General features: G+C 48.5%; 1 protein-coding gene and 1 long non-coding RNA gene across 2 annotated transcripts; both read left to right on the top strand.

Moving 5' to 3' along the window:
- The first annotated feature begins 2,768 nt into the window (after nucleotides 1-2,768).
- Nucleotides 2,769-22,692, top strand: pex11g (peroxisomal biogenesis factor 11 gamma). The gene is made up of 5 exons (XM_039767194.1): nucleotides 2,769-2,907; nucleotides 7,395-7,583; nucleotides 14,652-14,830; nucleotides 21,380-21,448; nucleotides 21,534-22,692. Exons 1-5 carry the CDS (start codon nucleotides 2,845-2,847, stop codon nucleotides 21,739-21,741), a joined length of 708 nt encoding a protein of 235 aa, XP_039623128.1. The 5' UTR covers nucleotides 2,769-2,844; the 3' UTR covers nucleotides 21,742-22,692.
- A 1,062-nt stretch (nucleotides 22,693-23,754) lies between these two features.
- On the top strand, nucleotides 23,755-26,076 carry LOC120537918. Its single transcript, XR_005635413.1, has 2 exons — nucleotides 23,755-25,217; nucleotides 25,445-26,076. It is a non-coding gene; the product is annotated as an uncharacterized LOC120537918 (long non-coding RNA).
- The last annotated feature ends 190 nt before the right edge of the window (nucleotides 26,077-26,266 follow it).

Below are 26,266 nucleotides of genomic sequence, written 5' to 3'. Positions count from 1 at the left end.
CGACCGCCTCCAATCCATGTGTCTGTAGAAAGTGTCCAACATGCAGAGCAGAGTGACAAGGAGCGCCATCCTGTTGAAACGCTGGATTCTCTTTCAGTCCTAAGCGTTCACGTTGAGGAAGAATGTCACCCCGCGTCATTTCTAAATCGCTGTCACCATCACCAACACACCCTTCAAACTAGGATGGCCCGACGACGCGAGCACAGCAAACATTAACTTTGGGAGAATCTCTTTCATGTTCCTGTGGATTTTCAGTTCCCCAAATACAGCAAAAATAAAACTTCTGAAGACAAAACCAAAAAATCGAGAAGACACATGAAGCTTTCTAATCCCGTTAACGAATTCTCTCTGTCACATTTACTCAGAAACTCTGAAGCTGCACCCGGACTTCATGGACACCCTGAGTTATTCATCTCATTTGATGTGTTGTTGGTGGTTCTTTAATGTCCATAATATTCAAACAGAATCCTTGTCTTGTGCTTGTCATAGATGCCAGGGCTCTTGCCGGGTCGGGACATCTTTGCTATGGAAGGACAGGGCTACCTCTAGATGGCAGCCGTACCACAGACTCCCACAGGGCTCCATGGGAGATGGAGTCCAATACAGCCCTGTTAAGGTCCGGGGGGGGCACTGCCAGGGGGCGCTGCCGCTGTTCCTGAGCCCATGTGGGTGGTTCTTCCACCACACCCAGAAGTGGGGCAGAGAGCACTTGAAGCAGTTCTGGGTGGCAGAGGACGAAGCTTGCTGAGGAGGAGTAAAGAGAGAAGATAAGGAAGTACAGCACTGCTATTGTGCCATTGTGCTTGTGGGAGACGGGGAAGGCGTTTCCCACGTGAAGAAGAACAATTAAAGTATCTTTGTTTCATCAGTGTGCCTCTGGCGTGTGTCGGGTTGGGTGGCTGGCATGCCCCCTAGAGTTGCTACCTGCTTTACTCCTCAAATTTCCATCTCCATATCCGAGTATATGAGAAGTCGAGAGGAGAGCCAATCAGAATGCCACACCTTTTCTGCGCTTCAGCATTCATAAAGATTAGAGATTAATCTTACCAATAAAATGATATTTTCAAAAAGAGTCAAAATTCTGCTTTCTGCACGGACGAGAACATTCCTGAAAGTCAATGGTTGGAAGTGGGCATTACGTTCATACGATACAAATGAATCTCCTCTAAAGAAAGATCAATACGGGAAGCACAAAGCTGGGAGACAATCAACCAGAAAAACAAAATACAAAAAACTTGAGAAGCAAACCCTAAACAAATAACAGAATTTGTGACACAAACCACGCTGAGCACCTGGGCAGACAAGGAGGGCCAACTGAACGTCGGGTCAGTTCAACGAGTCTGACACCACTTCATTAAAGAGTGAATTGAGTCGGCTGATTAATCTACGGCGGTTGATCCAAAGCCCGGGCGCTATATGAAGGGTCAGCTTAGTTTGGGACGCCAGAATCGGTGCGGTGGACCTCAGTGTGTGGACAGGAGCCTAGTGATGGAGGAGCTCACTCATGTGAGGTCACTAATACACTCAGATATGTGAAGGGGCCGCAGCACGGGCATGAGGTGCCCACTGCTCAGGACTGCTCAGATCCAGTAGTCGATATGGGATGAGCAGTGACAAGCGTGTCAGCCTTGGAAGAGGAGAGGAATGAGTGAAGTCGGGACGAGGTCGAGAGTATGAATGTGATCGGTCAGAGTGGCACGAGTCAAACACGCCACCAAGGTGCCCGGCAGTAGAAGAAGGTCTAATGAGATCTTTACCATAAGCTAATTATCTTATTGCAAGGTACAGGCCCACACCTGGGACAACCATGACACTTGTAAGGGGCCTGAGCTAGATGGGGGCGAGTTTTAAAATATACGCACATGTTTGAAACACGAAAGGGGCCCGAACTCTGTCAGCCGCCTGGGGCCCAGAATTTCCTAGGTGTGGGCCTGCAAGGTAGCAGCACTTTGGTATTGTTTGCAGTTTAATTTTAAAGAGTTTTTTAAATCGATTCAAGTTTTAGTTTCTCTGAAGTACGGTGTGAGCCACGAAAGTCCTGATGAACTTTCACATTTAACACTGAAATACATCAGAGTGCCATCTGCATATAAAATGATAAGCCACCCAAAGCTACAAATAACATGGCTGAGGTGAAGCGTCAAGGGCAAGCTGGACCAGCTGTGGCCAACAGGATTTAAACCACTGGAGGGCAGTGCCAGGGATACCCAGGACGTTCTCCATTCTATAAGTACGAGTGAATACGCTGGAGTGTGCAGAGTCTGCCGCCATAAGTAAGTCAGCGTCCCTCGGAGCAGAGCAGACTCACAGCTGTGTAATGTTCTGAAATCGGACTGAAACCTGCTTAGCATGGAAATCAAACTCTTGAAACGATCTGGCGGCGTATGCATCAGCAACTGACACCTGATTTATTATTCGGATGAATTCCGTGCGCTCTTGCGTGCAGTTCCTCTGGGCTCAGAGTCCCGAAACAGAAGCAGCAGGCAGAGACCCGTCCACATTCTAAGATCCACCTGCTCAAAGCACAGCCTCCAGCGCTAGTAACAGGCCGCGGTGCAGCGGCGAACTTGCCGGCCACTTCATCCGCCCATATCCTCCATCCCGACCCGCTCAGGGACGTTTGTTTAGAGTTGGACTTTGCGCTCGGAGGATCCGCCCCCGACTTCGGCGGACCAATGATGTCTAAGTTGCGCTTTCATTGGTGAATAAGGCTAAAAATGCCCGCCCGTCCTTGTCTCCGATTGGTCTAGCCTCTGGTATGATTGCACAATCCTCGGCAGACGCTTCCGGGTTCAGATGTCCGCTCAGCCTTCGTACCGCTGGAGCGGGTGAGCGGATTGCACGATGGCAGGTCATGCGGAGAGGCTGGTGGCGGTGCTGGAGTCGTACAGAGGCCGAGACAAGGTGGTGAGTAGAGGAAAGGAGCGCCCGAAGGGATTAGGCGGGTCGAATGCGAGCAGCGCCGGGGAGCTGGAGGGGGAAGTTCGCCGCTTTGCGCTTGGGCTTCGTGATGGTCGAAAGTCCGAACCTTTGTGAGTATGGAGGAACTCTTTTTAAATAAAGAAGCGGGCTGTGCAACGCAGCAATAAATAAAAATATTTGAATATAAATCACTAAAAGCTGTTTATTGTTCTCTGCAGCTGCTTCAGCGTCATCGACGAGCTCATTTTAATTAAAACGCGGCAGAGCCGTCTTTGTAGTTTTTTTTGACATTAAAATCACAGAAACTGGGAAATCGCAACTTTTTTAAAAATGATGTTGGAGTTCGATTAAAAGTAAGAAGGTGGTTGGGACGAAAGCCTGCAGCACTGAGCTTAAGGACCACCGAGCTGAGCCGTTATGTAGTCCTGAGCACCTTGGTGCTTATGAAGTGACGGTAAGAAACACAAGCGACACCCGCCAGGCCCACGGATCAGGTGACAAATTCAGGACGTCGCAATGTGCTGCCTGTGGGCCTTAAATCAGATCGGGGGCGGAAATAGACAAAGAGCCCAAACTTTATCCATCCATTATCCCACCTGCTATATCCTAACTACAGGGTCACGGGGTCTGCTGGAGCCAATCCCAGCCAACACAGGGTGCAAGGCAGGAAACAAACCCTGGGCAGGGTGCCAGCCCACCACAGGGCGTACACGCACACACACACACACACACACACACACACTGGGGACAATTTAGAATCGCCAATGCACCAAACCTGCATGTCTTTGGACTGTGGGAGGAAATCCACGCAGACACGGGGAGGACATGCAAACCCGGGTCTCCTAACTGCGAGGCAGCAGTGCTACCCACTGCACCACCATGCCGCCCCCAAACTTTATATCGGGGCCAGTTCACCTTCCTTTACTACTCATTTGTGCATCGCTATGAATGAAACCACCTGCCACATCACATCTGTAGGAAATCAGCTTTCTTCTGATATCGCAGTTAATCCGATTAAACAATTTAAGAATTTCTAAAAGTTTATCATGAATAACCACAACAGCCAAGCCCTCCATCCAAACGTCATTGTGCCAACAATTTTAATGGGACGTGGTGGTAGGCAGTTGATGTTCATCCACCACACGGTTAATATCGATTTGGGGCCAAACGAGGACATTTAGCTGAGAGCTGTGGTGCCGAGTAAAAGCCCAGAATAGGGGACCCTTCGTTCGGGTTTTGTGTTGTTTGGAACTAAAGAAGTCTGCCATTCGAGACCACTCAGTCCGTTTGGTTAGCTGCTAGCTGAGCTGCCTCAATAGCTCGTCCTGGGCCGCCTTCGAGGCTCTCAACGCTTTTTAATTTTATTGAAATTGCACAACAATCCATAGGAAAAGATCAATTTTACAAGAGTAGGACTGAAAACAAATGAACCTCCACCCCTGAGAATGAGAGCATGGGCGGCAGAATAAAACTTAAACCGAGTAAAAATAAGTAAATAGATAAGTGAATAAGTGAATATACAGTAGATCAACGGAGAAGGAAAAGACAACGGGCAGAGAATCGGTGCTTTAAAAGCTTCTTCTAGAATGTCATTAATTAGAAGGTTTTGAAAAAGTTCTGCACAGACCCCCTAAGTGACAATTTGATTTGTTCCAATTTCAAATAATATAAAACACCAGTGACCTGCTGACTAGGATGATAAGCCTGCGTGCCAATAGTGAAGTGAAGGCCATGACAGTTGGATTGGCCTTCTCCACGTTAAGCCCCTCTGCGAGCCCACCAGACCGAGCTGTTAGTGGATCAGGAGGGCTTGGGACCCCCAGGATGTCTGATTGGCACTTACAGATGTTAATTTGAACATGTGACCCAGTGAGGCTGGAGCTCGATTGCAGCGTTCGCAGGTTGGCTGTCGCCCTGGAGACGAGACAGATGTGCTCGATATGCCATTTGAGTGACTGAATGCTCTGCGCGTGTGGAGCTCGAGTGGCTTCTCTGCGTCGCTGCCTTCCACTCCGTGTCTGAGATGTTGGCTGAGAGATCCTTTTCCCAATGTCCTCTTGGATCTTTGAAAGGGACGGACTGTCAAATGGCTGGATAACTTACAGAGATGCTGCTCGAGACTGCGAGATATCGGAGGGACGTCAGGCAGGTTCTGTTTAACAAAGTTTCTGATTTGAAGGCAGTGAAAGAAATGGGAAGTTCAACTTGGAGTGGAGTTGGTCGTAGGATGTGAAGATGTCGTCTATATAAAGATCTCCAAGTAATTCAATTCCAAATGTTTTCCAGACTTTGTGAGGGTTGAAAAGGGTGGTCATCACGTAGAGGAGCCGCAGATAAAAGATCCTCCATCTTAAAACGCTTCCTACATTGGCTCGTATTCTGAGTGAGCGAAGCACCATTGGCTTGGTGGGAAATCGGCGATGACTTGGACTTACGGGGCACAAAGCAGGGAATACGAAGACGTGCTGCAGGATTTGATGTCTATTGCGCACCAGGCCTGTGTGTGTTCATCTATTGGTGTCCATGTCCAGGTTTTTATAGTTTGCCGCCCAATAATAAAACTGAAAGTCGGGCAGAGCCATGCCACCTTCTGCCTTTGGTCTTTGTAGGGTCGCTCTTTAGATACGTGGAGGTCTTGAATTTCAAATTAATGAGGTTACGGTCAGATCTGATTTCTTAAAGATGATTTATTGATGTATATTGGGAATCAAAAGAGAAGCTTAGGAAGGATATTCATCTTCACAACGTTCATTCTTCCAGCGAGAGTGAGATGGACGGTTGAGCGTCTCTGCAAGTCTGCCTTCATATTTCCGTACAGTTGTTGATCGAGAGCTTTATGTCTACTTGTGACGTCGAGCCCTCGGTGTTTAAACTGATCTGCGATGATCGGAGTGAGGAGTCCAGTCTGACACTGAGTGCTGGGGAGCTCACTGGGCAGAGCGCACGTTTAGTCAAATTCATTCTGAGACCAGAGATCTTTAGAAATCCTGTTAGACAGATGGATACTTTAGAAATTCACACACTCCAGCAGCAGCCTACTGATGAAGAACGATATTAAATGAAAGAGTCGTAACAGACAATAACTTTGTATGATGTTAACGTTTCCCCCCATTTTGTGGTCTGATATCATCGGCACAGAGCGAGATTTGCTGTTCAAGTCCTTCTCTGATAATCCGATTATCCCAGAAACATTTCGACAGCGAACTGCTGGTGGTGACGAGGGGCATCTCTGTGTGGCACCCCATTCTAGTTTGAAGTGTTCTCAGTTAACGTGGTTAATACAAACTGAGGCTTCATGTCTGGTCTGGTCTGCTGTGCAGCGGTTTGATCCAAACCCAAATGTCTCCAATGTAGTGAACAGGTAGTGCCGTTCAATCGTATCAAAAGCTTTTTGTGGATCAACGATCTCATCATCTTCATCGTCATCATCATCATCATCTCCGGGGTGTTTGACTTTTGACATTAAAGAGGCGTCAGAGATTGGAAGCGAAGTGTCGGCCTCTCGTGGTTTTCCTTCCACCCCACGTCTCGGCGGCTTGTTGCGATTCGCACATCTCGTTGTGTTAAGAAGCCTTCAGTCCTAAACGCGCCGTCCGCTGGCTCACCGTGTCGTTGAGAGGCCTCCTTTGTCTTAACTGCAGTATTTCATCAACATTGTGATTTTTGTACGGTGCACGGTCATCAAGGCAACCAATCAGAGAGTAGGTGTGACGGGGCCCCGCCCACAATGACCAACCAGGGCCCCTACTTCTGCCTGATTGGACAGGTTTATAATGTTGAGGGTCCCGGTGTGTGTGTGTGTGTGTGTGTGCTGGATGGAGAAAGTGAATTAAAATGTAAAGCTGGGACGATAATGCAACGCGTCCGACGTCTCTTACCCATGTGAGGCTCACACTGCTGAGTCTGTTTGTCAGTGGGATCAGCTAAAGGTGCCAGGGGTTGGCATACAAACCTGCAGACTCATAGGGGGTCCCCCAGGAGTGCACGTGAAGACCACCGAGAGGCGGCTCCCTCAGAGCTACTCGCCCAGTGACGAAGCCCTCGTGTCTCAGTGTGTGAAGGTGCCAGCTGTGTCTGTACTGTATACGTTCATTGCTGCGTTGCCCACACGTGTCGCTCTGGTTTAATGTCTTCTTGCACACAGTCTGTCTGTCTGTCTGTTTCATTTGTGTCCTTGTTCAGAATATTATGACGTGTTCCTCCACACGTGAGTAGTGAAGTCGGATTCAGACAGGCCAGCGAGTCCCAGATGGCAGTCCATGTTGGCACTTGATGCCTTTCAGTAAATCGCTCCGTTCGGAACGGCAGTTGGGACGCAAAGCCCCCGGGATAACTTTTATGAGATGGCACAGGAGGGTCCCGCGCACCCACCCCCTGCGGCGAGTCGTTCCTGTGCTGTGCCCTCTGAGTGAAGATGTCCTTGCATGTGTCTTTTAAGGAATGTCTTTTTCATTGTCTTCTCATATCTGCAGATCAGGACGTTGTGCTATGGCTGCCAGCTGGTTGGTGGATCGATGCTGCAGAAGTCTTCGGGGAGATCAGAAGTTGGGAGGCGCCTGTTGCTGTTGTCCGCTCAGCTCAGTCACTGCCGTACGGTCCTGCGGCTCTTTGACGACCTGGCCATGTTCCTGTACACGAGGGACTACGGGCTGGGGACTGAGGTAACCTCGTCGCTGCACGCCGTCTGAAGTAGCGCTACACGCCGTGATGATGATGATGATGATGATGATTACTGAGTGTGGGGACACGAGGTGCCCCTTCTTAGGGTGCTGGGGTCCACCTTTCATCCGCTCCCAGTGCCTTGCCAGCAGTTCAGATGGCACGATGGCTTACTGTCTCCTATAAGTGTGCGCCTCCCTTCTGGGATGTCGGCGTGAGAATTCACTAAGCGAGTAGTCAAGCGATGTAAGAACTCGATCAAATGACCAATCAGCAGCTAAAGAACCTGCACACATCTGTCATGTCCAATAAAGTCACCCAGACGTGAGTGGTGACCAGCAGGAAGTCACGAGGTTGTGCCGCTGCCGCCACTTTGGAGTTTCACTTCATGTGAAGCAGCTGTGCCAGCAGTGAGCCGGGTGGGTTAAACCCACCTTTATTGCCGACCTTTGAACTTCCATAAACCTCCACTTTGAGGTCGCAGTCAAATGTTTGTTCCAAGAGACTCCAAAATTGAGACGTTTGTAGTCGAAAAGGCCCAGACTGCTGTATTGTAACTGCTCATTTATACTTCACGCTCAGAACGCGTACGCGCCCGCATCATGGCTGCCACGCGTTCCCAGCGTTCATTTCACGCGTCCTCTGGGCAGGTCCTCAGAAATTAACGTGACGCGTGCGCGAGTTGCAGTACCAGCAAAAGTCGGGGGGGCGCAGTGTGCTAAAAGTCGGAACGTGACGTCAGAGTCTCTGTTTACTATCTACATGTGACAGCAAACCTCTCTGGAGATCCTTCGGGGATCGACGTGCGCGCTTTGCTGTCTGATGAATGGCTCAAATACAGCGCTATACATCATGTAGCCGATGTGAAGAAGAAAAAAAAAAAAAAAATAGACGGCACAAAAGATGGTATGCGAGACTTTTAAAATGTATCGTGTCATTACGATCGGGAATATGCGACGCTTGAATATAAAAGCACCACGAATGAATCTGTATGTCGGCATTTTGCTTCAGCAGCGGAAAGCAGCAATAGATCGCCAAACAGAACAAATGAAATGTCTGATATTCCAACTCTCTGCACATTTAGAATCTTTAGATTTATACTTGATATCACTTTCATGATGAAATGCATTAAAGTGTGCATGTTACATTTTACATATATTTTCGTTTAAATAATGAATCCTGTTAATAATTACACACATGGGGGTGTCACGGTGGCGGAGCGATAGCGCTGCTGTCTCGCAGGGAGTTACGTTGCTGGTATTTCCTGCTTGTATTCCACACTGTGCTCCGCTTTCCTTCCAAAGATATGCAGATTTGGTGCCGCTAACATGACGCGAGTGTATGTGTGTGCCTGTATTCACTTTGCGATGAGCTGAGGCCTCGTCCAGGGACTGTTTCTCACTCGTGCCCAATGCTTCCTGGAATGGACACACACATCCCTGGATTTATGGATTTAATCAATAAACATCCTTTTCAGAGATATTGCGGTAAGGTGTTATCGGAATTTAATAGGTGTTCTAGGCAATTCACAACACAGAGAAGCCGAACCTGTTTTCACCGTGATAATATCTCACACTGCCACCTGGTGGATTCCTCCAGATTTACATAAAGTACGCACGCAAGTATAAACACTTCAACGCTTGCGTAGCAGGAGCGTCCGCTGCAGCATGCGTCGCGTCGCGTGAAGTATAACTCCGGCCTTAATAGGAAAGGTGGGAGACGGAAGGAAGGCTCGTCTGTGTGATGTCTGGCGTTTGTCGAACCGAGACAGAAGTGAAGGAGGAAGGCCGGAGATTGAGGCTGAACTCCCCATGCCCGGGAGGTGCCAGGCAGCACGTGGATTGGCTGTCCGCATGCAGTGTGTGGGTTGTCATCTCCTGTCATTCCTAGTTGTGTCATTTGACATCCTCGAGTTCGACGTCCCCTTCAGCAGCTGGTTTATCAAACTCCAAAAGAGAGGGGGGACCGCTGGCCCAATAACAAGACAATGTCACTTTATGTTTAAGGGTTTGTGTACAAAAAAATTAAAAATCCAAAAGCAAAAAAGGGACAATAAAACGGCAAACCGAAGTGAAACCAACCAGTCAATAATCCAAAAAGAAAATCCCATTAAGAAAAGTCAAAGTCCAGAAAATGAGAAAAGAGTCGAACATCTCAGGCCACGCAAGGAACGAGAGACTGAAGTAGAAATGAGGCCACAGCTGCCATCTGGGGGTCTCTTAAATGACACTGGGGGACGACCTTCAGCTGCGGGGGCTTCGGCTCAGCATACGAGGTGCACAGTGGCCTCCTTGGCGTTACATTTCTTTGTGAAAAAACTTTGTAAAAGTGGCTTGAAAAAAAGATATATTTATTAAATCTCATCTTTCTACTGTAAGACATGCAAAACACTAAAAGTGCAAAGTCAGAAGTGTAGAAAGTATAATAATAATAATACTACAAATCTCTCTATTATAATAAATCTGTCCTGGGACGAGACTTTGGCCATTTGATTGTATCAAGCCCCGCCCTCCTCTCAAGCCCCGCCCCTCGTGGTCCTCTCCCCTCTCATTGGTGTGAATGCTTTCGGCAGACACGCTCAGTTCCTCCATTTTTATGTCTTCCTCACTTTAAGTTCCCAATTAAAGAAGACGTATTCTGTCCAGATTACTGAAGAATTGCGTCCAGAGAAACGATGAAGTCAAAGAAATTTACACGGAAATCGGTCGATCGGTCACACGGCAACAGCGGTGGGCTGGCGCCCTGCCCGGGGTATGTTTCCTGCCTTGTGCCCTGTGTTGGCTGGGATTGGCTCCACCCTGTAGTTAGGATGTAGCGGCCAATTAGTTAAGTGCATATCAGTAGACTGAAACAGTCGGTGGTGAAAACATCAACTTACAATATCATGAAGAATATCTACAGCCGCTGTTACCGTCGGGTCCTCTGCTGGCCGGATTACTGTTGACAGAAGGACGTGTCGTCATGTCATTGTGTCATTGATGTCCAAGTGGCGGGCTATGCAATATGACAAGATTAGTTGTATTGAAAATTAGTCAAACAATTCAGACGCGTAAAATTTGAACAGGCGACATCTAACGTGAGACACCAAAGGAGACCTCGATATGCCCGTCGTATTTAAACGTTTCCCGTTAGATTAGCTTTGGCAAAGACGATTAACAAATCACAGGGACAAACATCCAAAAAGGAGAGAGAGAAACGAAATTCACTGACGGCAGTTATACGCTGCGATGAAAGTCCAAACGCGGAATCAAAATCAATTCAATGCGATATTAACGAGAAGTTCAATCCAAACGCTGTTCTTACTGAAGTTTAAAAAGTATTTGTCTGTTAAACAGAACGGAAGCGCGCAGCGCAACATGAAACATCATTTACTTTCAATTTATGACGTCTTCTCTTTTTTACTCTGCTTAATCACTCGCTGTGATGTCAAATAGTCGGCTCTATTAGGCGTGTGTAATTAAATTGTACGTCAGCCGCCCCATACACGAGGGGCAGAGCCGCAAAGTGGCTAGCAGGTAGTGCCCACATGGCGGTTGGCGAGGAGGGGGCGGAGCCTCCTAGTCATAATAATCTCAATCCAAAGTAACGCTATTGCCGTACATAATGTGTCTGGTGAAATTCCCAATCTGACGTCCCAGTCCGGCCAGTATCCCTGCGGGTTTTCTTTCCAGGCTGATCAGCTTTTTGACAGCCCACTGCACAAGTGCGGTTGACACGAGCGTCGCGTTCGGATTCGCCAGAAACCCCTTTTGATTTCACTGATCACCTCGCCATCGCTGCTCGTGTCACCGTCAAGAGCGAGCAACGCCAGGTCTGCTGAAAGACGTTTCTTACGAGGTGCCATTACGAGGCTAAGCGAAGGCGTGTCTGCGCCGTTGCCCTGGTAACACAAGACACGCCCATCCCGTTTCCCGAGCCACTTTTATAGCCCGAGTGACCCCCGGGTCTAACGCGTCTGTACAGTTGTCCAAGTGACGCTCAGGACTAGCGCCAAGGAGGTTAACATAAGGCAGTCACTCTGGGGGGACGCAGCTCAAGGGTTTTGGGGCTCCTGACTCCCCTTCTGAGGCCTTCTCGGGCCTGAAGCCTCCCGCTTTCCTGCGGTCAGGCTTGCCTTGGGGTGAAGTTTGCTTTGTGGGCCGTTTTGGAGGCTTCAGGCACAATTCTGGGATAGCAGGTAAGGAGTGGGGTCCTTTAAAATGGATGATGATGATGACGATGAAAAGGCACTATATAAACTCAAAGGTGTGTGTGAGTGTTTGTAAGGAAATGTGCTCACATCAGGTGACATTTATCTTCTGTACGGGTGACCCGGGCGACATTTCAGATGTCCGGACCCCTGGCAAGTGTTCTGCCATGGAGGGTCTCCCCTGATAGCCTGCAAATAGTTTGATGAAGACTGTGTTAGTGAGAGCCAGAGTGAGGAGGAAGGCCGTTGAATGGGGCACACAAAGGGCGGTAATCCTACAAATCAGAGGAGCACCTCACTGAGGTCTGGGTGTCTGTTGTAAGGTGTGTGTGGGGGGGCATCGTGTCACTTTAGGACGCTGCAGAAGTGACAGGTTGGCAGTAGTGGAGTCTTCCTCCCTCCCTCCATGATGGCCGGTCTGGGTGGAGTCCTGCTGGAGAATAAAGGCCGAGGCCACGCTGTGGTGCGTCAGCTTCTTGGAAAGGCGCTCTGCTCTCGGGAAGTCGCAGCTGAGTTTGCTGATGAAGTCGGCGGTGGCCCAGCAACGTGAATGCCACCTTGGCCCGAAGGCACATTCTTAGTTAATGATTGCACTTGAGTCCCCAAGCTTAAAAGTCACAAAATATCCCAAAAGTGCCCACTAGAGGGGGAAAGATGACCAGTAACAGAGAAGGCAACGAAGAACCTCAATAAATAAGACGGGCACGGTGGCGCAGTGGTAGCGCTGCTGCCTCACAGTTAGGAGACCCGTCTGGGTTCGCTTCCCGGGTCCTCCCTGCGTGGAGTTTGCATGTTCTCCCCGTGTCTGCGTGGGTTTCCTCCCACAATCCAAAGACATGCATGTTAGGTGGATTGGCGATTCTGAATTGGCCCAAGTGTGTGCTTGGTGTGTGGGTGTGTTTGTGTGTGTCCTGTGGTGGGTTGGCACCCTGCCCAGGATTGGTTCCTGCCTTGTGCCCTGTGTTGGCTGGGATTGGCTCCAGCGGACCCCCGTGACCCTATTTGGATTCAGCGGGTTAGACAATGGATGGCACAGATGGCAATGCCCTCCAAAGAAAGATGACAAAGAGCAAAAGCACAGGAGAAGGGCTGAGGTCTCCAGAACTCTAAACAAATCCTATTATGGGATATCATCTGCTGTTAAATTAATGCTCCGGACTTGTAAAATGTTTATTTTTATACTCCATTGAGGACGACTTGTGTTCTGTTCTGTTCTGTGTATTGTGTTGTATTGACCCCCCACTGCACACCCAACCTACCTGGACAGGGGGTCTCTCTCTTTGAACTGCCTTTCTGGAGGTTTCTTCCATTTTTTCCCCTACCAGGGTCTTTTCCTTGTCTTCTTAGAGAGTCGAGGCTGGGGGGCTGTCAAGAGTCAGGGCCTGTTAAAGCCCATTGCGGCACTTGTTCTGTGATTTTGGGCTATACAAAAATAAATTGTATTGTACGGCGTCAGCACCCCAGTGAATTCCTAATGAACTGTAGGGGACTGTGGGGAAGGCATGGGGGCCACAAAACACATGAAATGCAAAAGAAGATACAAAGAAACTAAATGACCAGCAACACGAACATGAAGTGACATTTGAACCCTGGGTACTTGGAGACCAGGCGAGAGACCCCTTAAAGGGAGCCTTCAGTGTTTTAAACCTCGTCACGTGAGGCTGGAGGAGCCACAAGCGGGATGAGGAATGTTGGGAATCGGGAGATAAATGTGAGTCAAAACTAAGGGGCAACAGAACAGGTGCCAGCCACACACAAACAGGATCTGCCAGCGGGCATTCAGGCCTGTGGGTACCACGTTCACCGAGATCTGGATGACACTGAGGACACTCGGCCACACACGAGCAGTGACAGCCAGTGGCTTTTGTCTTTGGTTGTCTTTTCCTCCGCTGTCTGCCTGATGACATCTCGGCCTTTGGAGTACAAACGCTGCTTGTCTTTAGAAAGACGCAGGACATTCGGCCCATCAGGCTGACCAGCGCCACTCGCCCTCAGTGATGTCTCCAAAGTTACAGCGACTCGAGCTTTGGAGGTCCCCAGCGTGAAGATACACTTGCTAAGGTTTGTGTCGCGTTTCCACCCGTGTCCTTGTTGAAAAGTAACAGCAGGGACCCTCTGTGCCGATTCCGCCCTTTGTCTCTCTCTGGCCGCACATAGTATTCCAGGTGAGACCCCCACAGTGAGTTTTATAACCTCCTCCTGTCCACGTTGAGACCCCCCAAAGCCCATCTGAACCTAACATTCCTACGTGTGGTGATTATTTACGTCAGGTGTGTTTGTCTACCAGTGTGCCCACCTGTGTGTATGCAGTACAGGGGTCCTCAGACTGGTGCTTATGAAACTTCACCCGCTTTATATTCCTGTTAGAAATTTAAAAGAGTGGCCTCCCCGCCACTGACCCCTGCCGGACACCTCGATCCGATGAGGCCCTTTGTGCCCCGTGCTTTAGCCCCTTGTGCCCTCCGGCCGCTGGCTCCCTTCAGTTGCAGGTCATTGATCTCATCTGCGCCGCACTGACCGTCTGCTTGCCCGCCAACTCGATCTCCGCGTCCTTGTCCACGATGGCTACTCGATAATCTCGTACTCCGTCCGCCTCGCTCGCCGATGAAAGAATCAAACCTCACCTCATGTGACCCTTTCTGACGATCGTCGGAGCAGAAGCCCCTCGTGGGCCGGCTCTCCGTCAGACACTTGTGTGCTCGGCCATAGCTCAGCAGTTCATTAGTGGGCTCCATTTATGGTGGTCTGTTTCAAACGCCCTTTGTCACCCTGTCACTGAGCTCCTATGAGAACTTGTCACAAACGACACAAAGCCGCCATGAGTGGTGCCCAGCTGCAGCTCCCAGTTCCCATAATTCTCTGCAACTCTTCCTCCACGTAGGGTGAAGCCGCCCCCCTGAGGTGCCTGTCTGTCATTGGGAACCTCGTGGACCAACTGTACTACCCGTGTGAGCACATCGCCTGGGCAGCCGATGCCAAGCTGATCGCGACCCGCTCTGAGCGGTGGTGGGTGGCCAGCACGGCCCTGTGGGGTGCCTCTCTTCTGGTGACGGTGCTCAGGTAAGGACGGAGCTTTCCTTTGCCTTTTCTTTTTCCTTTTAGGACCCCCTTGGTACACAATTCACATTGCTGTTTTATTTTATTTAGTTTTCATTTTCTCAGCCCAGCTTTCTTTTATTTACCAAGGGTGCCAGTAGTAGTGGAGGGCACTGCATGTGGACCTCGGCTCTTTGCGCTGCTCTTCTGTCTGTCCTGGTATGGCGTCTGCGTGACACACAGGTGGTCTCATGGGGGGGCTTTAAGTGATAAATGTAATGTGCATGTCGGCCTTGAGGGCTCCTGTGAAGGTGACAACAAGTGACATGAAAATCAAATGCAGTCGGCAATAAAAATCACGTCAAGTTAAAAGGGGGGGGGGCAAAAAAAACAGTAATGATGAGATTAATGATGAGATTAATAATTATATTAATGACTAGCAGAATACCCGCACTTCGCAGTGGAGAAGTAGTGTGTTAAAGAAGGTACGAAAAAGAAAAGGAAAAATTTTAAAAATAACGTAACATGATTGTTAAAGTAATTGTTTTGTGTATTTGGCGGCAGCGTCACAAAGTTGTTTTCGGTAGCTGCATCAGAAAATGTACCACAACGTCTGACACGCCCCCTTTTTAGTGTTGTCTCACAGCTTGGATTGCTGCTGTCATATATATATATACACACACACACACACACACACACACATATATATATATATACCTATCTACATACATACATACACACACACAAATTATATGTATGTATGTATGTATGTAGATAGGTATATATATATATATATGTGTGTGTGTGTGTGTGTGTGTGTATATATGATGTAGATAGATATATATATATATATATGTGTATGTTTGTATGTGTCTATATGTGTGTGTATAGCTTTGGTCACTGAGTGCAAGGGAGAAATAATAAAATATAGCCTATAAGTTATTAAACAGTAAAACATTAACGTTTCAAGAAGTACAGGTACATTGAGCACTACTGGAGTGGTTGCCGGTAAACTACATTTTAAAGACTGTGTAACACAACAGGTAAGTAACTAACAGCAGCTAAAATGTATTTGGATCATCTCTCGGTAGTTGATCCCTTTTGAAAGGCGCTACATGACGGCTGTGGTATAGAAATTACATTTTCTATGTGAACGTTCAAATTTGTGCCTCTGGTAATGTGCCTTACCGGCATTTAAAGAAAATTAGTTTTGTGTCTTCTGCAGTGTTAAGAGAGAAAGGCTTTGGTTTGGGATAAAAGGAAAAAGGTGTAAAGAAAGGAAAGTTGCCTTTTTCTTTTATATAGTATAGAGAGATGTGTTCGCTGACGTTATGATCGCCTTTTGGGGACAGTCGCGGGGTCTTGTGTAGACTGGTGAGCCGCCCCTGCCATTAATCGGCTGTGATGGCACTGTCAGTCCTCCACTCCTGTGCGTGTCTTCATAATCCGAGGTGAGGACCTCATAATCGTATACGTGCAAAAGAAAGTGTGAATTGCCTTAATATTATTTTGCCGTGGTGTAGAAAAGGGGTCCCGTGTTTGCACTTGTCTGGGCTATAGCTCAGGGGAGGATGAAAAAATTAAAAGTGCTCACTTTGACTTAAGGCAGAAGCGCAGTCAGCGTCTCAAAGGCCGGCACAGCTATGCACGCGCTGGCTGCTCGACTTTTGCTGGGCAGGAGACCCCAGTTTTACAGACACGCTCATGATATCAAAAGTCTCAGCTCTTTGGAGGTCATTCATATATTATATATAGAGCAAAATACCCGCGCCTCGCAGCGAAGAAGTAGTGTGTTAAAGAAGTAATGAAAAAGAAAAGGAAACATTTTAATAATAACGTAACATGATTGACATTGTCATGAGTGTTGCTGTCATATATATGCCTGCCTAAATAAGTCACCCTCGCTTTGCTCTTACTTTATTTACCGCTCATTTAATCATGGCTAGTGGCGGAAAAATTATAAAATGGAAGGAGGATGGCTTTACCAAAACAATTATTGATGGCGAATCGATTATTCATAAAGCTTGAATTGGTGATCTGTTTTTCTGTGTTAACCTCATATTTTTTCAGACTTCTTCTCAAACTAAGGTGGTGCGAGGGTAAAATGAATCGGGATGCTGATCAAAGTAATCGTGTACCAGGAAATCATGCATTGACAAAAGCTCCCTTTGCTTGTAATGCAAAGTGTGATTAAATGCATTATTTTTAACGTTATGGAGCACATGCATAAAGCTTCTCAGCTGTGCTTGTGCTAAGAAAAGGAAAGATTTTAAAAATAACGTAACACGATTGTCAATGTGACCTTTTGTAAGTAGTGCCTGGAGGATTCAGTGTGGAGAAACTCTAGAGACAGTGTGTGTATTAACTTGTGGATTTTTCTGTGAGTATTTGGTGGCAGTCTGACGAAGTTGCTTCGGAAGACGGCGTTAGCCGCGGAGCTCAGCTCAGAGCGAAATGAGGTGTGAGGGGAGATGATGACGTGACTCCCCCACCCGCCTTAACTGTCAATCCCCCACAAACACAGTCTCCGAATTTGCATAAGCACTCCCCTTCACCTGCAATTTTAACTTAGTTACAAAGTGATCAAAACTCTCGTTTATATCCTGCGTCCTCTCATTAAACTTGTATCCCGCATTACCTGTGGGCATGAGAAACGCCAGCGTCAGCCTGTCTATGAACTTAATTTAAAGTTTAGGTTTACATCGTGCTTTCTTTCCGAGGTAGCAGAACTCATGAATATGGTTGTATATGTCACTCACTCGCTTCTTATTGTCTCGCTGCCTTCTCAATTATATAATGCATGTTTTCTTAAGCGCTTTTTGGAGGTCTTCCTGGTTTTCTATGTACTGCGTTGACAGTCAGTTCACGTGATTACGTGGGAGGCGTGATGATGTCACACTAAACTCCCCCCGCCATTCCAGCTCAACTCCATTACAGTTAATGGAGAAAAATACCTTCCAGTTATGACCATTAGGCGTAGAATTTCGAAATGAAACCTGCCCAACTTTTGTAAGTAAGCTGTAAGGAATGAGCTGCCAAATTTCAGCCTTCTACCTACACGGGAAGTTGGAGAATTAGTGATGAGTCAGTCAGCCAGTCAGTCAGTCAGTCAGTCAGTCAATGAGGGCTTTGCCTTTTATTAGTATAGATGAGATTAATAATGATATTAATGATGATATTAATAATTCTATTAATGATGAGATTAATGATGAGAGATGTCTGAGGAGTTCAGCTCACCTGCAGCTCAGGCAAAGCCCATGTGATAGAGATAGAGAGGTGGATGTGAAAGGCGCTATATAACTGAGAGAGAGAGAGACTTCATAAACACTCCAGCAGCAGCGTACTGATAAAAAACAACATTAAATTAAAGAGCGATAACAGTGCAGGTATAACCGACAATCTGCGTCTTTACTGCCAGACTTGCCTGTTACAAAAATAAGTGGGCAGACATCAAGTAAGTTGAGGGGCCTCCTGTATAAAACCTTCCTTTGATTCCACACCACACTCAGAAGGCAAAAATGTCACACACGCAAAATAAATTGGGCAGTACGTATGCCATGTGCCACGTGCCGTGCCACGCGCAGCGCCTTTATGAATCTCAGAGTAACGTTAATCCGTGTGGTCGCCCGCGTGCCTTTAGTCAGTGCCTGTCAGTTGCCGTAGTGGCAGACTGGCATGCCAGTCGTGATGAACTCCAGCTCCTTACCTGGCAGGGAGCCTGCCTTTTAACCCTGTATGCTCCCCTCCTAAGCTAGGTGGCAGCACTCCAGGACCATCACACACACACACAGGCCTGCCTAAGACCTATAAGCCTGTGGGGCGGCCCTGCTGGGGTCTCTGGGTAGTTTGTGGGGCCTCCACCCGACCTGGGGGGGCTTCACTCCATGTGGTGCTCTGACCACGTCTGGGTCCTGCCTAAGAGAAGCACATGTCTGGGTATCATCTTGAGTGTTCCACCCCATTCAGGTGGCACAGTGTGGCTGAGGGGTGACTGTGACCGCTTAGCCAGTTCACACTGAAAGTGCCCGTCGCTTGCAGTTGTTAACACCTGTAACAGAACAGGGGCCGCCATGGTGGTCTCTGTAGCGTCAGCTCCAGTTCAGCACACAACTCTAACATCTAAATTGGCTCATAAGTCAGCCATCGTCATTGTGACCCCTGTGAAAGAATGAGGCTCAACACCCTGGAAAGGTTTGTGGGCCCCCCGTATATTGTCTCTGGCCACAAAGCAGCGATGTGCACGGCTTGAGTTCCAGACTGAACTGATCTGTAAAGGGCGATAGTGGAAGTGAAGCCACATCGTCGTTAAATCAGCCAAGTTTTTCCCAAACGTGGCCTACAGAGACAACAGAAGCAGGTTCAGCGCACCCCCTGGCCTGGCGGATTATTACCTCCACTTGACCCGCTCCTAATCGCACGTGTGTGACTCCCCTGTCGTTGTCGATATCCTCCAGACGAGCTCACGCTGCCATTGCCAGTTATGCCCCTCTTTTTCATGCACAGATCAGAGTGGCGACACCACCAAACGGTGCCAGTACACCGGGGTGCACCGTAATGGCGCTGATTTTCTGTTCACTTCATTGACCTGCCACCTGGACTCTGCAGCCTGCAATGCCAACACCAAAAACGTCTGCGTAGGCCTTAAGGATGGTCGAGACTTGCTGTGACATTAAAGGAAAACGATATCCTGTACCCCCAAGTGCTTCATAGTGACAGCCGAGAAAAACTTGTAATCTCGTGTTTAAAACAGAAAGGAGGCAACAGTCAGGACAAGACAAAAAAAAAACGGCCATGAACACATCGCGAGTTACTCGAGCTGCGCAATCCGCGCTCGGAGTCGTCCGTTTGTTGGCTCACTTCATCCCAAACCGGCCATTTCATTAGCAGAGTCTGAAGTGGACCGCCTTGGAAAACGCCGTCGTGAACGAGCATCTGGAGTGAAGACCTGCCTCTCCCCCTCATTCATTGGTCAAGAGCCCAGTCTTCAGTTCTTAAGCATTGAATTGTGGGAATGCATTGTGCTGCTTTTTCTAGAAGTAAATCCTAATAATACTTTAGTAAAAGATGCCCACTTTTTGGAGACGAGTGTAACTGCAGCCTGCAGTGCCCACAATGTATGCTGGGTAAGGCCCCCCAACGTCAGTCGTGAAATGGCCGTTTTGTGACTGACGTTGGGGGCGTCTCGTGACGTGTGGTGTTACGCGACTGACCTCTTAGGGGCCGCGGTCTGCCGTTCCACCCCCTTAACTCTTTGCACGTTTTGGGGATTCCACTGGATTTCCAGACATCGGGATTATGTGACACGAGTAACGGGAGAATTGGAATTGTTTTCTCCATGGACGTCGTCCCACCGTTTGCTGTTGTCGGTCTTTTGTGACGGTGAAGTTCCATTACATGATAAGCGATTTTCTCTCGTTCTCCATTTTTCTTGGCCACCACTACTAAGCCTTTTAAATAAATCTCGATTTTGGATGCAGTACTAGTGGAGTGCCACGCCAAGTTTGCGTCTCCTAAATCCTGACTTGATTTCACAGCGTCATCACGTCTCATTTACCAGGCGCCCGAGCGGAGGCCGCTGTAACCAAAACCAAACCCCTAAATCCAAAGTCAGACTTCAATGGCAGGAATCTACAAGCCAACGATGGCATCACTCCCCGCCCGCGCCTAATACACGGGAGGCTCTTGTTGTGCCGTTTGAACGGCAGACACAACATTGGGATTGTCTCACAAGCCGGTCGTCTTATATGTCAGAACGTAAAGAGACAACCTGCTTAGCAGTGCTGCTTTACCTTGATAAGGTGTGAGACGATCACATCTGGAATATTTTTGGGGAAACGTTTCAGGATTAGGACCACGTCAAGCTAACAGAAAGAGCTCCAAAGTTAATGGAAGTCTCGGCCTTGTACCCAATGCTTGTGTGCCAAATGTGTTTGACCAAAGTGAAAGTGAACTCAAGTCATCGTGTTTACAGACAGACAGACAGACAGACAGACAGAAGGTCTAAAACGATCGAATGTTTGGACGAATACGAGAAAACAAAAATCAGTCGCAAAATGCAAGAAAAAAATCCAAATAAATGCAAGCAGAGAGTTGTGGATTGATGCCAGTGCCAGGATGACCGAGCAGGTGGCACTGCCATGTTTAGTAAAGGCGTGGTGATGACATCACACATCAGGTGCTGTGGCGACGGTGCACAGGGTCATCTTGACGTGTGGGCACACTGGGCAGTAGCGCGGACCCCATGCTAATCTCTGTATGCTGTGTTGGTAGGGGGTCGCAGTGCACTGCTCTGCCCGGGGGGCTATAATGCTGTTAAGATGGCCCTGATGGTACGCTAAAGAAGCACAACATGGCTGCCCCCACGTCACGGTGAACTCAAACAAAAAAAGCTTTCAGATTCCTTAAGAGCAGCCGCTGGAGACGAATGGGACGGCCATCTTAAAGCTGTGCCAGCTTGCCCATCCCACCCCTTCGCTTCCGTCACTTGGCCCCTCTGTTTTTGATTCTGTTCTGCCACTTGTGGCTTGCGGCTCCTCTCGCTCCTGATTAACGGTCCTTGGTTCTCTTTTGCAGGTCGACCAGCGTGATTGTGCATCTCATCCAGAAAAGGAAGAAGCAAGAAGGTCGACTTGAGAAGAGCAGGTAGAGCTGTTGTGTGAGGGTCTCGTGAGGTACTGGGGCACAACCGGACTGCCCGATGCCAACTCACAGGCTTGTTTCTCCTTAGGATGCCATCCCTGGAGAGGCTTGTGCAGGAGGAGATACTGAATGTCCTGAGTAGTGCCGCTGATCTTGCTAATGCCATACACTGGATGCCCCCTGGCTTTCTGTGGGGAGGGCAGTTCCCTGATTGGCTGGTGGGACTCCTGGGCACCTTCTCTTCCCTGATTGGCCTGCACCAGATGTGTAACAAGGGCAGTGGAGGAAACGTCTAAAGCCGTGTCCATTGCAGACCACTGTAGTGGTCCATAATGTGACATGCCAGCCGTGTCACAGTACTTGTGCCTGGCTACAGCGAGACACACATGGGCACCAGTTGGGCACGGCTGGAGCATGTCCTTTAAATGTACCCTCACATCCAGCCTGGGGTCTGCTGTGGAGGACACGAGCGTGTTTCCACCACATGAACCTCCTGAGCCATTTTGCCCACCTTGATAACCCGGGCCTGCTATTTTTGTGTCACACGTTTACAGGTCAAATACAAAGCCCAGACTTTACAAAACGTACAGACGTGCCAATGCAGGTCTGCTTAAAAACACAGCACGGAGCAGAAGGAGCCTCCCAGTGTCTGCCCATTAGTGTCCTCACTGAGCATCAATGGGGGTCCTCAGTCAGCCCTGGAGACCTCCGCCCGCTGCTGGTCATTCAACAGTACGGGTCTGTGCCGCCATCGGAGTCTCTTCATCCTTTGAGTCGATGGCTCCCAGCATCTTAGGGGTCTTTCAATGGACAGGAGGACCTCAAGGAGACACCAGAATGGACTCGGCAGTAATGGATCATAATTAGCGTATTACTGCAGGCAGCACAACTCTAATCAGAAAGTGATGAAGCAGAGCAGACCTGGCAGGCCACAGCTTTGGTGTTGTAGCAAAATGGGGGAAGCAGACCTCAAAGTTCACAAAAACCTGAGCTGCCAGTTATGAATGTGCTGCACATAATGCCAAGAGGGGGTGCAGGCCCCAAAATACACTGCAGGCCAGACTGGCATCTCGCTAGCTTGCCCCACCATAGACCTTACCCCAGGCAGCCAGACCCCCGACTTTAACATGACTTTAAAAGTGCAAAAATACTCTGAAATGTCCTTCATGGGACGAGAATAATAATAACAGAACAACACTTGAGGCTGAAGGGACTTAAAAAGGCGCATTTGATATGAAAAAAAAAAATCAATGAAAGGCAAACAATTAGCAGCAGCAAGTCAATGGCTACAAAGTAACTCGCCAGTCGCAAAGAGGGAGGAAAAGGTCCAATAAACCGTAAGAACAGCAGGCCTGCACTCCACAGGCGGGGGGCCGGACCCCCAGTGGTGATGTCACGGCAGCCCCGCCCACAAAACACTGGGGAGGCAGCAATGCGATTTATGGAAAACATTACTGACAAAACTTTACATAACAACACAAACAATAATTGAAAAATAAGACATAAGCCTGGAAGAGACCCCGGTGCCTGTAGGACAGGTCAGAGCCCAACCGGCAGGGACCCCAAAATGGGGCGAAGGCTTTTTAAAATACCAAAAGTAAAACACACAGAACAGAGTGGGGGGCAACTGTGACTCCTGTGGTCCACGCTGTGAACTCTGAGGTTGTATTCGATTTACCAAAAGTAATACGGCAAAGCAAGCCGGTCCACAATTTCAAAACTCGTAAATGCTAAAGAGAGAAGTGTGAGAATCAGATAGCAGAAAATGGCCTTTGTCTGTCTGTCTGTCTGTGTGTCTGTCTGTGTGTGTGTGTCTGTTCACCGTGGGATACGACACAATGCAATTTATTGTTGTGTAGCCCAAAATCACACAAGTGGTGCCTTAGTGGGCTTTAACTGGCCCTGCCTCTCGATAGCCCCCCAGCTCTGACCCTCTAAGGAGACAAGGAACAACTCCCAAAAAAAAACCAGTAGGGAAAAAATGGAAGAAACCTCCGGAAAGGCAATTCAAAGAAAGACCCCCCCTTACCAGGCAGGTTGGGTGTGCAGTGGGTGTCACAAAGACGGGGGTCAACACAATACAATACAATACACAGAACAGAACAACCCCATACAATATAGAAAGAAAAATTGTAGAAGTACGGAGTAGAATTTAGCAGTCAATGATATCCCATAATAGGATTGGGATTTGTTTAGAGTCCTGGAGACCTCATCCATCAAGCTGCCTCCCCCTATTGGCCGTTCCACAGCTGAGTCAGCGCTGGGCCAGCCAATCCGATGAAAAGACCCCTCTTTCCCACGATTCCTGCGATCCTCCATCAGGGATGGCTTTACCTTAGGCAGGCAAAACAACTTGGCAGGTGGGCCGTGGCTCCCCAGATTATCCCTGCCTTGTGCCCAGTGCCTGCTGGCATGGACTCCTCTTCCACAAGACCTGGCACTGAATAAGCAAGTTCAGAGGATGGCTGGAAACTCCTCCTGTAATAATTGGGGATCTCAGATCTAAACAAGGAGATCTGGATGACAGGAGTTGTAGTCCATTTCATTGACTTCTGGGGGCGGGGCCTACAGCTGCAGCGTCAGTGGGCCCTGTGGCCCCCCATTTCAGCATACAGAGAACAAGCTAAAAGACCCTGCAAGGAATACCAAGGACTTTGTAAAAATGTTACACAGACACAGTAGCACAACACAGAGAGAGAGAGACGACAAAGCCGTGTGCCATGATTAGGAATCACAAACACAATGAAACCCGTGTGAGGCCTCCAGAAATCATTATAAAGCAGGCCAGGACCTTCACTGCTCAGCCCTGAAGAGACTCGCTCCAGACCAGCTTGCCTGAAAAATATACCTGCAGGCTTCAGCCCTGGCTAGGCCCAAAATGGGGAAAACTGGCTTAATAGTTTCAAATATTACAAAAAACGTAATGGAATATAGTAATAAACCTAACAAGGAAGAGGATGAATGACTGTGAGCCCCCAGCTTGTGCACAAAAAGACAAAATAAGGATTTACTTAACAAAGCTGAAAAATACAGCCAAATATTCAGAAAAGTATTAAAGGAGTTGCCTTAAAGGTCCCAAGAAACACAACCCAAAAATAACATCCTGGACCATCCGCAGAAAATAATCAAAAACCAGAGAATTCCACACAAAGCTACCAGTACTCGTCAACACTGCACACAAATGCAATGATCTCCTACTCCTGAGCCTTCTCAGCTGATGTGCATAACCAGGGGGAGGTGACATCAGACCAGCCCCGCCTCCTTTACATTTACAGTACACAATGAGTAAATCATAGACAAACGTGAGAGACATTACATCAAAACATGTAAATGAACAATTTAAAAACACAGAAACCAACAATAGTGCATAACAGACGAGGCAAAAAGGGATGGAGGCCATCTAAAAGTCCCAAAACAGCAGGCCGGGACCTTCGCCAACCTGCCCAGATGTGGACTTAACCTTGGCAGTCAGCCAACCTGTGCAAACCCCAATTAGGAAACGAGCTTTTAAAGTTCAAAATGCACTCAAAGTCCGAAAACATCTTAGATGGGAGAGAAGACTGTAAACACAACTCCAATGGAAATCTCTAGAAAGTGAGGATTTATTAACAAAAAAAAATTAGAAACAGAAGACAAAAGGCAGCTAAGAATTGTGAGGAGAGCAGAAACAAAGAACCTCGAGACGGGAGCCAACACGTGGAAAGCGATGTTCACCAAACGCCTTGAGGTCTGCAGCAGTCGATGGGCCCCAATAAACTGCCATAAATAGGAGGTGGGCGGGCCTGCACCTGTGATGTCAGAGGGCCCCACCTCTTCAGGTCTAACTGCCATATATAGGTGGTGGGCGGGCCTTCAGCTGTGATGTCAGAGGGCCCCACCTGTTGAGGTCTGCAGCAATCGATGGGCCCCAATAAACTGACATATATAGGAGGTGGGCGGGCCTGCACCTGTGATGTCAGAGGGCCCCACCTCTTCAGGTCTAACTGCCATATATAGGAGGTGGGCGGGCCTGCACCTGTGATGTCAGAGGGCCCCACCTCTTCAGGTCTAACTGCCATATATAGGAGGTGGGTGGGCCTGCACCTGTGATGTCCCACCCACAAAACACAAGTGAGGGCTGCACATTTAAAGATCTTGAATGCGATGAATTATTGAGAAAGAAACACAACACTGGCAAAGTCTCGGCCCCAACAAAGTCACCGGACACAGCAGTTGTGGACAGAAGAAGTCCAGGGTAGACACCCCATGAGGGTCTCGTTATCCTCCCAGCACTTCAGACTTCCTTATCTGAGTGACGGCCACACATCTTTGGACGCCGAGCCCTAAAATATGGAACGATTACAGCTTAAGACTTGCTGACTCCCTTGGCACCAGTGCACTGTGGGTATTCACTTGAGTGGCACCGACTGTGCTCTTCAGAAGGTGGCACTGGCCACCTCTCTCCTGCAGGACACTGGGGGGGGGTGCTGCTGTCCCCATCCTGTCATGTTCTGTGATGGCGCCAGGTCACTCGCTGAACGAGCCACTCACCTGCTGGAGGTCACTCTGTACAGCAGCTGGACCTTGTGGTGGTCATTTGGATGAAACTTTCTACGTTCTGTCATCTAAATAAATGTGAGTTTAGAATTTCATTGCAGCCGAGTTTTCATTCTCCTCTCTGCTCTTCATGCGGTGGACATGTCCTTATTATTTCCGAGCCAAGCTGCCTGTGAAAGTCGCTATATAAAAGTGCCACAAATGACAGGGTTCATGTCAGAGAGACTCGGACCCACAGATGCTGTGCCTTCTTGGTGCCCACGTGTTGTTCCCTTTCAGGCTCAT

Source organism: Polypterus senegalus, chromosome 10, assembly GCF_016835505.1.
Source record: "Polypterus senegalus isolate Bchr_013 chromosome 10, ASM1683550v1, whole genome shotgun sequence".
Classification (NCBI taxonomy): Eukaryota; Metazoa; Chordata; class Cladistia; order Polypteriformes; family Polypteridae; genus Polypterus; species Polypterus senegalus.
This window is presented reverse-complemented; position numbering and strand designations above follow the sequence as displayed.